The sequence below is a fragment of the Lagopus muta genome, chromosome 6 (assembly GCF_023343835.1).
Source record: "Lagopus muta isolate bLagMut1 chromosome 6, bLagMut1 primary, whole genome shotgun sequence".
NCBI classification, from domain to species: Eukaryota; Metazoa; Chordata; class Aves; order Galliformes; family Phasianidae; genus Lagopus; species Lagopus muta.
Genome location: NC_064438.1, coordinates 28,336,604 through 28,350,213, shown reverse-complemented (window position 1 = coordinate 28,350,213; position 13,610 = coordinate 28,336,604). Strand labels below are relative to the sequence as shown.

The following is a 13,610-nucleotide window of genomic DNA, read 5'->3' as shown; positions in this document are numbered from 1 at the left end:
CAAAATAGCACGGTCTGGGTTTTTAGTGCTGCATGGCAAACAGTCTCCAAAGTGCTACAACTAATGTACGTGGCTGAAGCAAGTGAAAAGTGCCCCATTTTATTTTGTAAAGAAATGTTTTGGTAATGAGTAGTGAGGTAGAAAAAGAATTCTGAAAGAAAGGGCAGCATTATTTGTATTGTATTGTGCGAGTCTGAACAGTGAGAGACAATGATTTACTGCATCAAAAGCTTTCATTCAATTGAAGAACTGTAACTATAAAGTGACCTTTGTCTGGAGCAACATGGATATAATCTGTAAAATGAAGCAGGGTTTTACTTGATGTGTGAATGGATAGAAGACAGATTAATGGGAATGAAGTTGTGCTTTGCTGTTGAGATGGTAACAGATTTGCAGTGCCACTGGTAATTTCCGGCCCTATTGGAGGGATAAAGATGAACTGATCATTGTTAGGATCTCTGTGGGGTGGAACAGTTTTTGCTGAATTCCCCACAGGGCACTGAAAGGCTCATGCTACTTGTAACAGTTTTATAATAATGGGAGCAACAAAGCATGGTTGGTTTGTAGGCTAGGTCTGTCCTGACAGTAAGGAATGTGGAAAGAATAGGACCCCCGTCATTCCTATGCCAGTAATCACCCACATTGATGCAACTGACATTAAAAAAAGTCCAGTTCTCTGCATTCTGGAGAGCAGATCACTGAACCTGACCCAAGAATGCTGGGCACTTGCATGAGCATGTCTTCGCTAGGTGGCTTTGCAGGAGTTGCTCTGCTGCTCTGCAGCTGCAATGGCAAAGCCTCACTGGAGTAGCCCAGCTCCACGTCTGTTACACGAAGGAATCCAAAGGAACAAAGCATGGAGATAAAAACAATGAAAAATGGTAATGAAGAGAGAGGGAGGGATTTTTTTTTTTAATTGCGGAGGAAGACTAAAGGTATCTTGGGTTTAGATCTGACAAACAAAATAAACTCTGTCATTTTAGTAAGTTTAAGTGTTCTTCTCTGTGAAGGTGGTCTTTCTATCTGCACAGTAGATAGGCAAAAGGTAGTTAAGTTTCTGGCCACACTTTTTGCCATGACTGTAACTTACAGAAGGATGTTACACTGAATAAATCCAGTTTATCATAAAGTATTGAAGTACCTCCTTATTTCTGAATATGTATATAAAGGTGCTGGAAATAACAGTACAGCTCTCTTGCAGCAAAAGCCAAACGTACACCTAATTGACAAACAAAGTAACAGCATTTTATTTTTCTTGTTTTGCTAAATGTAATGTGAAAAAAACAATGTGTCGAATCTGTTCTCATTTGTGTCAATGACAACTAATTTATTTTAATCCAATGTTGTTTAGAAAAAAAAAAAGTATGAGTCTCATTTGCAAAGATGCAGCCTCTGTTCAAGACTGGCCCTTACTGCAGGCTTCCTGGGACAAAACGCTCTCACTTCAGAGAAATCATTTCCTTACTGGTCTCACAGTAATGAATTCCTGATCAAAGTGGGTAGCTCCCCTGTGTTTTCAGCACAGTGCTAAAGCAAATGGCCTCTTCTCCAAAAGGCCTTTAACATAAGGAGTGAATGTGCATGTTGATTAGAGGTAGTATCTGTGATTTGTGACATTATATTGTTCTGGGAACTAAGTTTTCTCGTAGAAGTCCAAGACTCTACTATTGATCGCCTGCTTTTGACATAGATGATGTTACATCTTTCAAGCTACGGATTTGTATAATAAGGACAAATGTACTTACAGTGTACTTAATGTTCTTAAGCAAACACATTCATGAGTAGGAGGCCAAGAAAATGTCTGTCTGAAAACATGTTTTTCAGCCAGAATAAAGTCATATGTTTTTGTGTGCAGCTTAGGGAGGTAAGAGGCAGCTAAGTGTTACTGTGACTGATCCGTTTCTCACACAGGCACAACTGGATTTCTTTTACTGTTGTCAAAGTTTGTCTGTTCTGGCATTTTTGCATTGCCACTAACATGCTTGTTGAAGCCACCTCTACCTTCATTCAATCTTGTAAAATGATAGTTAACGAGAGAGGGCTACGTCTAAATGATTTATCCTTTGTAGTGCCTACAACACTTCTTTTGCTGCAGGACCTGATGCATTCTGAGCGTTAGAATCTGAACGTGCAGTTTGATTGCCAAAGGGAACTGCTGGAAGCTGTCATTCCTTGCACTGAGGAGGGGAGAGCGATGCAGAGATCCAGCGGTTAGCTCCGGTCTAAACCTGTACATCCTCACAGTGCAGCGCTGTGTGGACAGGCACATTTGAATAGCGCTTCACAGAAATAGGAAAGCTTTGCCTGAGGGTAGGCTTATTAGCACAGGGATAGCCTTGCAAACAAGGTTCCTGCTGCTTTGGCCCCAGCACTGTTTGTCTTTGAAACTTTCTCTGTGTTTCTAGGATTAGTACAGCAGGAACCACCTCAGTTATCTCAACATCTGATGTGTAGACTTGCCCTGCCTTCAAAACTGGATTAACCACAAAACTTAAATTATTTTATCACGTAGGCTTCAGTCTCTCTTGATGAGATGAAATATACGGCACTTTAATGCAGACAGACATATATGATACACCCTCCCAACAAACAGGTTTTTACTTCAAAAGGTTTCTCTCATTACAGTCTTCCCTAAAATTAATAACACTGAGTGGTTGTGTAAAGTGTTTTCTGTTATATTTATTTGAACTTTTAAATATTTATCAACCATGTGTTTGTACCGCTTTTCTCTACCTTTCAGTATTCATAAATAATAAAGATAAAAGGTAATGTACTAGCTGAGATTTTGTAACCATCCAAGTGTTGCTGTTAGGGAAAGGCAAATTTCCATATCGTAATCAAGCGTGGGCCATGGAACATTCTGGATACCTAGTAAAAAGCTAAAAAATATTACACTACATACATACTCTGTTAAAATAGGCTGAACATTGCTAACGAAGACTTGCAATAGACAGTACAGTGACAAGCTATAAAATATTTACCTACAGAATTTATTGAGTGATTAATTCAGTTTACAATAGGTATGAGTGTAATATTAGTTATATGGTGCTAGTGGTTGTTTCAGCATTTCTCCTCACTGTTTGTGTTGTAGTGAAACTAAAATCTGGCCCTTTGTCATTCAGTTCTATGAAGATCCTTGAAAAATTTGAGTGATTAAACTTCAGGACTTTATTGAGTTAACCAAGGGCTACAAAAGATAAGAGAGAATGATTTGTTAGAGCGTGGTATCAGCCCTGGCCCTCCTTTGTTTGCCACCTGAATAACCCTCCAGGGTCTGCCTGAAGTGTAGCCAAGGCAAGTCAGAGCACACATGGCTGCGTGAGTGAAGAGGCAATGTGGCAAGGTTATATTAGAATTAACAGTTTATCAAGAGATGTGTCTGGGACTGGTAAGGAATGTCTCAAATCAACATGAAGCAATCAACACACTGAAAAGATTTTGCTCTACTCAACACTGGATCTGACTTTATTTTGACTTCCTAGTTTTCCATTACAGAAGCAACGTCTTATATTAGTCCAAAGTGCTGTGAAGGTGATGTGCTTCTCCCAGAAGCAGCGGAGAAAATGTGGGAAGTGACATTTCTAAAATATGTGCCATAACTGTAAGAGCTCTCTCGGGCTGTCTGTGATAGAGTGACTTCTCAGAGTGCTGTAAGCCATTCTGAAAAGCGCAGCTGCAGGATATGCACAGCTGAGTGAGTAAGCTTAGAATAGGCTTCTGTCCTAGAGGTCTGGTGTCCTGAGTCCAAACACTGCACTCTTGGAGATGTTCTTAGTTTTTTTGCTTAGTGGCGTACAGAAAACATCGCGTTCTTCCCTTAGGGTGCATGCATTTGATGAAGGACTTCAGTCCTGAGGCACGTCAGGTTGAAACTGCATACAACAACTAAGTTAATTTTCAATTAAAAATACCCCTCCTTGGACTTCTTCATTCTGTATTTTTGCTAAGAGTGAATTACCTGGAGCAAACTATGGGTCAGCTAGCCACATATATTGTAGTTGCTTGTTTGTAGACTGTATCCTGTCTGCCCTGATCATTTGGTGGGGTTCACCCAAGAGCGGCCACATCCTGTTTGTTTCGTTTTCTTTTGTCTGCCCTGTACCAGCACAGGGAGAATATTCCTATATATCTTTTCTTTTCTGCTCTGCAATTGGATCACAGTACTCATGATTGTGTTCAATAGCTGGAAATGCTGAGGATATCCGATTGCTGAGATCTCTTATTTTAAACTCCATATGCCAGGAAAAGTATGTGGGATCCCACCAGCTTAGCACTGGAGGGTGCAGGATGCATCAACAGGAAAACCAAACAAAACATGAAGTGAAATTCATTTGGAAAGGGAAGGGACTCATATACCACCCATCAGCAATGTTTAAACTATTCGTATCCACACAATAGGCCTTCTATTTTCCTCGAGTTCATCTTACTATGCAAATTGATCTCAAATTGATTTTTAGAGGTGCAGCTGTCAGTAAAGTCAGTGGGAGCTGTAGGTGCTTTGTTACCTTTGAAAATCAAGCCAGCATATTCTAATGTGACAGCAAAAGCCAAAACCACCAAATTGGAGTGGTTGAACTGTAACTCTTAGCACTGTAAGGCGATCCCCAGCCACCTTTGTACGTGATACAGAGGCAAGACCTTGTGCTGTGTACACCAGAGCCCAAAGGTGAATTGCTCTTTCTCTGCCCGTGGGCCCTCTACTTCTGCACTGTGCGGTCTAAGTTTTAACAGAGCTAACTTGTTCGTCCGTAATGCTTTCATTTCCCTGTGAAATAAGCGTGCTCTGCAATTTTCTCCACAACAGGCAGTAGACAGTACTGGGGAATGGTCGGTTCCTATGCTGACCTGTAGCCTCCTGCCCATCATCAGCACAGAGAGCTCTAGCAGCCACCTGAGGCAATGCTGGATTTTTACTTTGAAGATTTTTTGTGCTGTGGGAGAGATTCCTAAGCAGCGGCCACAAAACAGAGCAAGGCCAGATCTCTGCTCTGTGAAACAAACTGAACTCTGCTGTCAAGCCTGAGTGTGTGGGGAGAAGGGCAGCACTCCAGCTGGGCCCAGCTGCCAGAGCTCAGCAAGGACACTGCTCATTACTGCAGCACTCAAGGGCACAGGAAACTCAGTATACAAATGCGGTCTGCAAAGTGGTAAATGAGCTGACCCACCTGAGGGCTGCAGCTGACACCCTAGCATTAATTGAGGCCAGCTTGCCTCTTGCTCTTTCAGCCTCTGTCTTCTACAAACTGATTTCTGTAGGCTGAGACCTTGCTGAGGGTGAAGCTGTCTGCCTCCTTAAAGCTGGCACATTTTGCAGAGCAAAAACTGGGTCTGAATGAAGGCATATGTCCAAGAAATAGTTTATGTCATTGCCAGTGTCTTCATGGTTATTATGTGTCAGTTGATACCTGTATGTGCTTTGGCTTGGGGCAGGGATTTGGAGCGGTTTCACAGACTGAGCGAAGGTGAGAGGGAACCCATTTTTTTGTGTGTGTATTCCTGCGTGATCCATGTAAATAGCCTAATAACTGTATGCTTCAGTTTACCTGTCTGTAAATAAGTTGTAATACCTTCTGTCCAGGTTTCTACAACTGTTATTAGAGAAACAGCTACTCATCTGCAAATGTACACTTGCAGATGTACGCAAACGTACGCTTCAGGTACAGCTTGGGAAGCGGCTAGCAGGAACTGAATACGTGTATTAGTCTAGCTGCTGAGAGCTAGGTGGCAGTTGTAGATATTGCTGTGTTCAGAGGAGTTAACCAAGGTTAACTTTTGTAAGCAGTGCCATGTACTGTGGCAGGAGAAGGCCAGGGGGCTGGAAGCTGGCAGCTGATTGCCTGGAATTCTCTTCCCTCCTCCTAAATTAGGCAAAAGAAGAGTGATGGTGAACCAAGACTTTCTTTTCCTTTTGTCTTGACTAGAGTAGATTAGTGACAAATCAGTCTGAGTAGTTCAGGAGCTGGAGCTGAAATCTTGGCTTTGCCTGGAGAAGACTGCAAAGTTGTTATTAAATTTGTTCATCAATCCTTCCTTTAGTATGAAGAGTAATTGATAATTTAGTCATTTGTCCAGAATGATTACTTGTCCAAGAAGAATAAAATTTGCAGGAGTGCGCAAATGATAAACCTGTGGTAAATAGGGTTTGACAGCTGTCTGTTACAGATCAAAGTATATGGATTTTGCTGAATGTCCTGAAGACTTTTTTGTTCGTAAAGTAATGGATGTGGTAGGAAAAGGTCTACTGCTAATGGTCATTTCAGGAATTGTGATCAGTATATTCCAAGTCTAAACTGTGGTCTTCTTGAGCCCTTGCTTGAATAGTTGCTAAGGATTAAGTTGTTTTGCTTTTCTTTATTACTTTGTTTGTATTATTTTTTTCTTAGTGCTCAGAATCAACAGCTTGACTGGTTCAGAGAAAGCTATTTTAAACGTTTTTTTTTGTTACTGCTTGCACCCTAGATTGGCATTTTTCGCAGTTCACTGGTTCTGTAACGTATTTTTATAGTACCACATATTGTTAGTAAAATAAGAAGGCTTTAAAATACAGGAAGTGGAGGTAATGTTGATCTTGAAATACCAGCAATTGAAAGGACTATTCAGAGTTTCCTTCAAAACAAAACCAAGTGGTAAGATAATGCTAACCAGGGCGGTGTGCCCAGCAGAGCATCATATTAAATGTCCACTGTTATTGTTCAGCTCAGTGTTTGTTCTTCATGTGAACAAAAGGAAGGAAGAACTCTGTTATCAGGCTAGAGAGGAAGGAGTCTTTGTTGCCCTTGGCTACCCTAACTTTAAATGTGAGGAAGCACAGGGCACTGCAGCATAACCTTTCTGCAGTATTGGACAGGAAGAATTAATAGTTTGGGAGGTGAAGGGCAGACACTCTCTTTACTTAAAGAATGTTTCCTTTCCATGATAGCCCCAAATCAGGTATGGCAGTCCTAGTATTTTATTTACATCATGTTGAGTCAGAGGTTTCAAACCTGGTTCCTCTGCTTTGCTGTTTCTCCTGCTGTTATGTTCTTCCTCTGTGGTGCTCAGCATCAGAACAGTAAGGGATGCAATTCCCTTACTGAGTGTGGCAGGCATTGGATGTCCTCAATGTGAAGTTCAGACTTGTTGCTGAAGCATCAGGAATGTATCTGCTGGAGATGAAGCGAGACAGGCTTACTGTACTTTGCTGCTGCTGCTGCTCCACCCACAGAGTTGACTGCTGAAGTGACAGAATCCCTGCCTTCACTCTCCCCCTCCTTCAAGTCATGAGGCTGACGCGCTCTCAGATTAATGAGGAAGTTTACCGTGCTCACAGCCATTGTTTCAGAACTTCAGATGATTCAGACAATGATTGAGTCATCAGCTATGCCTGTGTGTACTCTTACTTCAGTTTGTCTGGTCTGTGTTCCACCTCTTTAAGTATCAAGGGACATTGGAGAAGTAGATTTTCATTCCACTAGAGGCAATGTTCTGTTGTTAAGGTGTTTGAAAAATTTTGTATTTTGATTGTAATATAAAGGCTTTCTTCCTTGCAAACGATGCTATTAAATTTCTGCAACTAGAATTAAGGAAGCTCAGAAATATTTGTCTTTGCATTTAAGATGCACCCATGGATTGACCTGTTCATTCAGAGGCTGCCCTGATGCAAATGCTGTACAGAATTCCATGTTTATAGGTTTATGACAGTCTGTTTCCATAAATCCACAACCTAACTGCACATTCATAACTGTTCTACTGGTTAGCTCAGCTAAGGGCTTGACTTCTTCCAGCCTGTAAGACATGAGTTTTGGAAGACTGTTTGCAAACTTTTATAATAGAAAACTTCACAGAACCTAAGTCCTGTGAAGGCTCTACCAACATTACTGTAGTCAGATGAAGATTAGGCAGAGCAAGAATGCTAGTTAGAGAAAATCATTGTGTTCTGTTTAATGTAAGCATTTTAGGACATGTTAAATAGAGTGGAAGCATATGATAAGAGAATGCAAAGTGTAAGGAATATTCTAAGGGGTCAAAGTCACATACAAAACTAATGAAGGCGTGAGAGTTAGGGCCAACCTCAAATCAGATGTATTTCTTGTATGGCAAATCTGGATCTGGAGGTGATCAGCTCGTGTAAAACCACACTGGATGCAAGAAGAAATAAAATACTCAATATTATTTTATTGGTACTGTGGCTCTGTAAAACCATGAAGTTCAGCAGAGAAAATGGAAAGAAAACTTTACATGTCCTGGAAAATAAAATTAAGAAATAAAACGAACTGAGACCACCCACCAAAGTAACTTTGTAGAAACAGATTGATTTTTACTTAGCATAGTAGATGTGAAAGCACAGTAAAATGCTGTGCTTCCCCCTAGATGTAGCAGTGCGGGGAAAGACACTGCTCAAACTTGTATTTTACATTACTAGTGTCTTAATATGTGTCAGTTCTTTGAAGAAAAAATCCAAGATTACATTTAGCACATCCCTGTCAAGCCACAGCAAGTATACTCAAATTGAGCACATGTGTTTAGAGATTTCTTTTTATTTTCTAGTAGCTAATCTTAGAAATTGTTGTCTAAAAGAAAAAATAGTTATTTTCTTTTTATGTATCGTGAGTGATTTCAGTGGCATCAACTGTCTTCCATGTCAGCTAGATCTGTTGTCTGCAGTTATGCCAATCATGGAGTTTTTACCATTTGCAGTTACAGTTCTTGTATTTGATTGTTAAAGCTAAAGAGTGGCAGAGGAAATAAAATCTACTTTTTTGGGAAGGAGGGGGCATTTGCTGAACAGAACTAGCAAGGCTGAATGAGGACTGAGTTCATCAGTGTGACTGAAGCATGGCACATGAACTTTGGAGTACTCTGAGGGAGCAATTCAGGTGCTGCTTTCATGTCTCTGCAGTTTGAGCTGTCTGGTACTGCTGAGGGGGCTTCTTTCCCCTTCCAGGGCTATGCGGCTTGGCAAAACTTCCTCTGGGATGAAACTGTGGGATATTTCTCTGTAATGCCTCGCCTATTAAGTTCCTTGGAAGGGACGACCTATTGCAAAACCATCTTACCTTAGAAATCAAAAGGCATCTCTTAGTTGTAATCCCCTTTTCCTACGATAGAGGTTTATTAACAGGAGAAAGTGGTACTAAGTTTTCAAGTGAACTAATCTGGCAAGAAAAAGACAAGAGTACTTGTTACTGCAAAACAGTGCTTCTTGAAGGAAAATGATGTTGTTTCCACAAGGTAGCAAGAGAGAGATATTGGTTCCTACAGCAGGAATGCAGTGGCATCAGATTCACCAGCGTGATTGTTTACTGGTAGGAACACACTGGATGAATATTTTAAGTATTCCAGAAAGAAAAGGGAGACTGAAGACTTCACCATGTTTTATTAACATTCCCTTTCCAACACAAATCATAGTGAAGAAGACAACAGATAAATCCTGATTTCACTTCATTAATAGTTGTTGAGATATGCATTTATTACGAGAAATGGGAAACAGATTACACCAGCAAACACATCTGGCCTCAGATTGGCCTCTAAGCCATCCAAAAAGAAGGAAAAAATATGGCGTTGTTTACAGCCAGGCTCTTACAATCCCACACAGCTGTGGGGTGAGAGGCAGACGAATAAACTCTCAAGACAAGCTGACAACAGCTCCACTGCTGGGGTGCCCCTTTTACAGACGAGACAACAACAGATGAAGAAATCTTGAGTGACCCAGAGCAGTACTCATTAGTGAATGAAGCGCAGGCAGGAAATGGGACAAGATTCCTTTTGTCATAGTTTTTCACCCAGCTGTCCACCCACCCCACTGCCACCCACGTGCAATCAAGTATAGCCCTGCTTGTAGTCAAACCGTGGAAAAGTTAAGCAAATAAAATCTCTGGTAGTTTCATGCAGACCCCTTCCAGTTATGTTTGCCCGTTAGCAAAGAATGAAAAATTGTTGAGTTTAATTCAGCCACGTCGATCGCTGCAATTGAGATTTATTATGAGAGATTGTATTCAGGTAAGGATGATTAGGGTTGTGCAATTCCTCTTAGTCATATTTATCTGTCTGTCCATTCCTCTGTGTATCTACTGTGTATTATTCATTACCAGCTCTTTTGCTATGTCTATAGTATTTCCTTCATGTGGCAAAAAGAAAGATTCTTATTTTATGTAGGTAAATACTCTCTTGGTTTGTCTAAAACAGATGCGTTTGATTCCCGAAAGGACAGCATTAGCACACATGCAGAAAAACATTTCTGGTGTTCTGAAATAGATTCTCTGAGGATTCAAATGCTCTTTGGAGATTTTAAACTTACGAAGACATAGTGATCTGACTTCTTGGAATCTTTTTGATTGTGAGTACAGCTCACTAAATTTTTTTTTCCTCACATATCAAGTGTAGATTTTTACTTGTATTTCTCAGCTGAAGTTCAATCACAAAAGTCTATTAAAGACAACTCTGTAAAGCACTCTCCTCTTTCTGAGTGGTTTCCATCCTCTTCTCCAGCAGGACTGCAACCAGTGTGAAATTGCAGTCTACTCCCCTGTTGGTCACAGTCCCTTCACACTTGACTTTGCTCCTCAGTGGTTGTTTTAAATACAGTACTTTGGGTACTAAAGACAAATTAGATAGGAAGAAGTCACAATTGCTGATCAACGTAAGTTTAACTGGGAAAGGATGCTGCAACTATCAGAACTGTCTTTGCAAAATCTGATTTGCTACTTTTGGAGTCTCATTGCTATCTCTTCTATGTTGTCAAGATTGTAATAGCAGCTATCAGATAGCGCTGGATCTCCTCTTAGCAGTGTATCTGGGCTTACTATCACTGTAACTTCTTTCCTCAGATAGCTCTCATTTCTCATCTTTATTTGAATCACAGGCTTGTTCAGTAGGTCAGCTAATGGAGAGCAGATTTTTTTTACTCATTTTGTTTCCTTTTTTCTCCTTTTCCCTCTATTTATATAACACACAATTTGTAATCTTTTTAAAACCAAAGAAGAGAGAAGTCTTGAGTTCATCTAGATTAGAATCAGCTGCAGACCATTAATGGACTCAGCCCAAGACTGAGACTTTAGGAAACAAAAACACTGGACTAAATTAGACTGAACTGGCCTCTGTGTCCTGGTAAGGGGATTCATATAGCAAAAGGAAAGGGGGAAAGGGGGGTAAAGGGAGAGGATCTCCATGTGGCTTTAATTCATTTTGATTCTCTTCCTGAAACTAATTTACCCAACACAAAGGCTCTGTAGTGGTCAGCCAGCTTTTAAGAAGTTTGGCTTTCACTGATAAACAACTCAATTCCTGTTCTGAAGGTTTGAGATAGCTCAGACCTGTGTGTAATCAACAGAGGTTTAATGTGGATATTTTGGTACAGGGTATTTCGGTTACATATTAGAGCTCTTTCATCATCTGTCAGATTGTATCCTGAAGACTCAGATAATTGATCTAACTTCTCCATTCATTCCTCCCCAGAAACAGACAGTGAATTGTCCCATTGAAGAACCAGATCAGCCAGGGATGGGTCTGTCTCGCCACAAGCACTTCCACTGCATTGTCAGAAGGCAGTGCTTAGCTTGTTCTGGGCATAGGAGACTATGCTATCATACTGGAAGCACTGGTGCTGAAGGGAAAATACTAGAATGTTCTATTCATCCCTTTTGCTATTAAATCTTTTTCATTGCATTCTTAGCCCCATTGGTGTGCATGTAGTCCTCTAGCAACATGCAAGAAATTGTATCTTTGCCCTAAAAAAGCCAGACAGTGGGTGGGGAAGAGAAGCAAACAGTAAATAATTAGCTGGAAATGACTTAAGTGATTGTTAGGCACAGGCAGTCTTTAGTTACAATCTTCATGTATATAGTGACAATGACCAGTAATCTAAGCAAAGCTAAAAGGAAAATGGGAAAGTTAATGGAGGGATGGAGGAAGGAGTGGAACCAGGCCTTGAAAGGGAGGGCTGGCTGAGACAGTATCTGTGTGCGTGTGGTTTTGCAGTGCCTCAGTCCCATGTGCAAATGTTTGTTACACTAAATGCATGTATGTAGGGTATTTACTGCTGACTGGCTAATGAGTCGTGATCATCCAGTACAGTTGCTTGCTGCTCTTTAAAATGTTCCCCACGAATGAGTAATATCAAAGGAAATATAGTTGTAAGGTTGAGATGTGAAGATACCTGGTTTCAGCTGCCAATTCTTGCCCAGTTTTGTGTAATAGTGGAGAAATGAGAAATAGTGGAGAAATGTGGAGAAAATCCACATTTTGTTTTCCATCATCTTTTCTATGTTCAGCAGTGCGTGTAGTAGCATACAGTTACCCAGAAAGCCTTATATTTCTTTCCAAGGAGAATTTTGCATTGTTTTGGCAGTCCTACTTTCATAGTCAGTTTGAACAAAGCTTTAAGTAGACACATAATCTCTTGCACTTTCTTTGACTTCAATCATTGCTTACATCTAAAAGAGCTCACCTGGGGACTAGGTTGATTGGGACCTAGGTTTCCTCATGGGCTTCTCCTGTAATCCTTCCTCTTTCTGACCATGTACCTCACCCTCAGGAGCCTGTCCACTTCCTCTGCACTGCAGTTCTCTGAAAACAGGGCAGGGATGCTGCAGAACTTTGGGATATTAGACTAGTTTTATGGAAATCAAGTTTGGTTTGATGTGTCAGTGCTGTGAGAAAGACTATTTGAATATGAAAGTGAACTATTAATCTTAGTAGTTCCTGCCTATGTTTCTTATTGCCAAAAGTTGAGACATGGTATGGCTGAAATTGAAAGACTCAAAGGCTTTTGGAAACTGTTAAGTATTCCCGTTTCTTCTAGGCCTTCCCCAAATGCTGTTACAAACAAACTGATCCAGTTCATTTTATTCTTTTGCTTTTATTCTATCAGTAAGTTTATTATTTGTTTAACACTCGGACAGATTGCTTCTACCTCTCTCTCCAATGCACGTTAGATACTGATGACTCCAACAGAGGTGGTATTTATTCAGAAATAACTAGAAGTAATTAGTTGTCTAGGATTTGGCCAATAAAAAAGATGTAGTTAAAAGATCAGCTGAAATCGTAGCCATCTTCTTAACAGGGTTCAGATTTTTGTTTAAAGGGTTAAAGTAGCCTATCAGTATTTTGAGGGAATAAATGCATTTTGAGTGGCTGCAGATGGCTTTCTTGAAAAAGAAACCTATTACTGGTACTCTTTAAAAAAAAAAAAAAGACTGTTTTATACTATTAGTATTCGACATGCTTTGTGAGACAGCTAGCAAAATACCAAAGTATTAACTATGGTAGTTTAATGCAGTAAACATGATGTACTTAACATAGGCTTAACAGTAAGCCTCACCTTAGAATCTTCGTATGTTGAAAGAGGGATACCACACTCATCCTCAGTCCTTGATTGGTTAAGGTTCATCTGTTCTGCTCCTCTCAGAGCAGAGCTGTGCTATTCCTTGCACTGCTGTCCACATTTGGGGTATTTATCTGTTCCTGTGATTCACTTTGTCTTGTGAAGTCCTGGCTCTGCCTGTGGAGTTTTTGTGGGGCTTTTTGTTTGCTTTTTTTTGTTGTTGTTGTTGTTTTGGTTTTTATTTCAGTCTCTTGTTTTTAGCAGTTGCTAAACAAATAAGTACACCACTGTTGCCTTATTTAGCTTGGAA

At 40.4% G+C, this 13,610-nt stretch overlaps 1 protein-coding gene across 10 annotated transcripts in view; it reads left to right on the top strand.

Moving 5' to 3' along the window:
- RAD51B (RAD51 paralog B) overlaps positions 1–13,610 on the top strand; it is a 349,342-nt gene that overhangs the window by 225,597 nt on the left and 110,135 nt on the right. Inside the window, exon 11 of one of the 10 annotated variants that reach the window (XM_048948192.1) lies at positions 2,096–3,162. The exons of 8 other annotated variants lie outside the window; for them this stretch is intronic. In XM_048948192.1, the coding sequence (XP_048804149.1) occupies positions 2,096–2,119 (24 nt within the window). In that variant the 3' untranslated portion in view covers positions 2,120–3,162. Of the gene's footprint in view, positions 1–2,095; positions 3,163–13,610 lie in introns of those variants that run through there. One more of the 10 variants, XM_048948193.1, reaches the window with a different exon arrangement.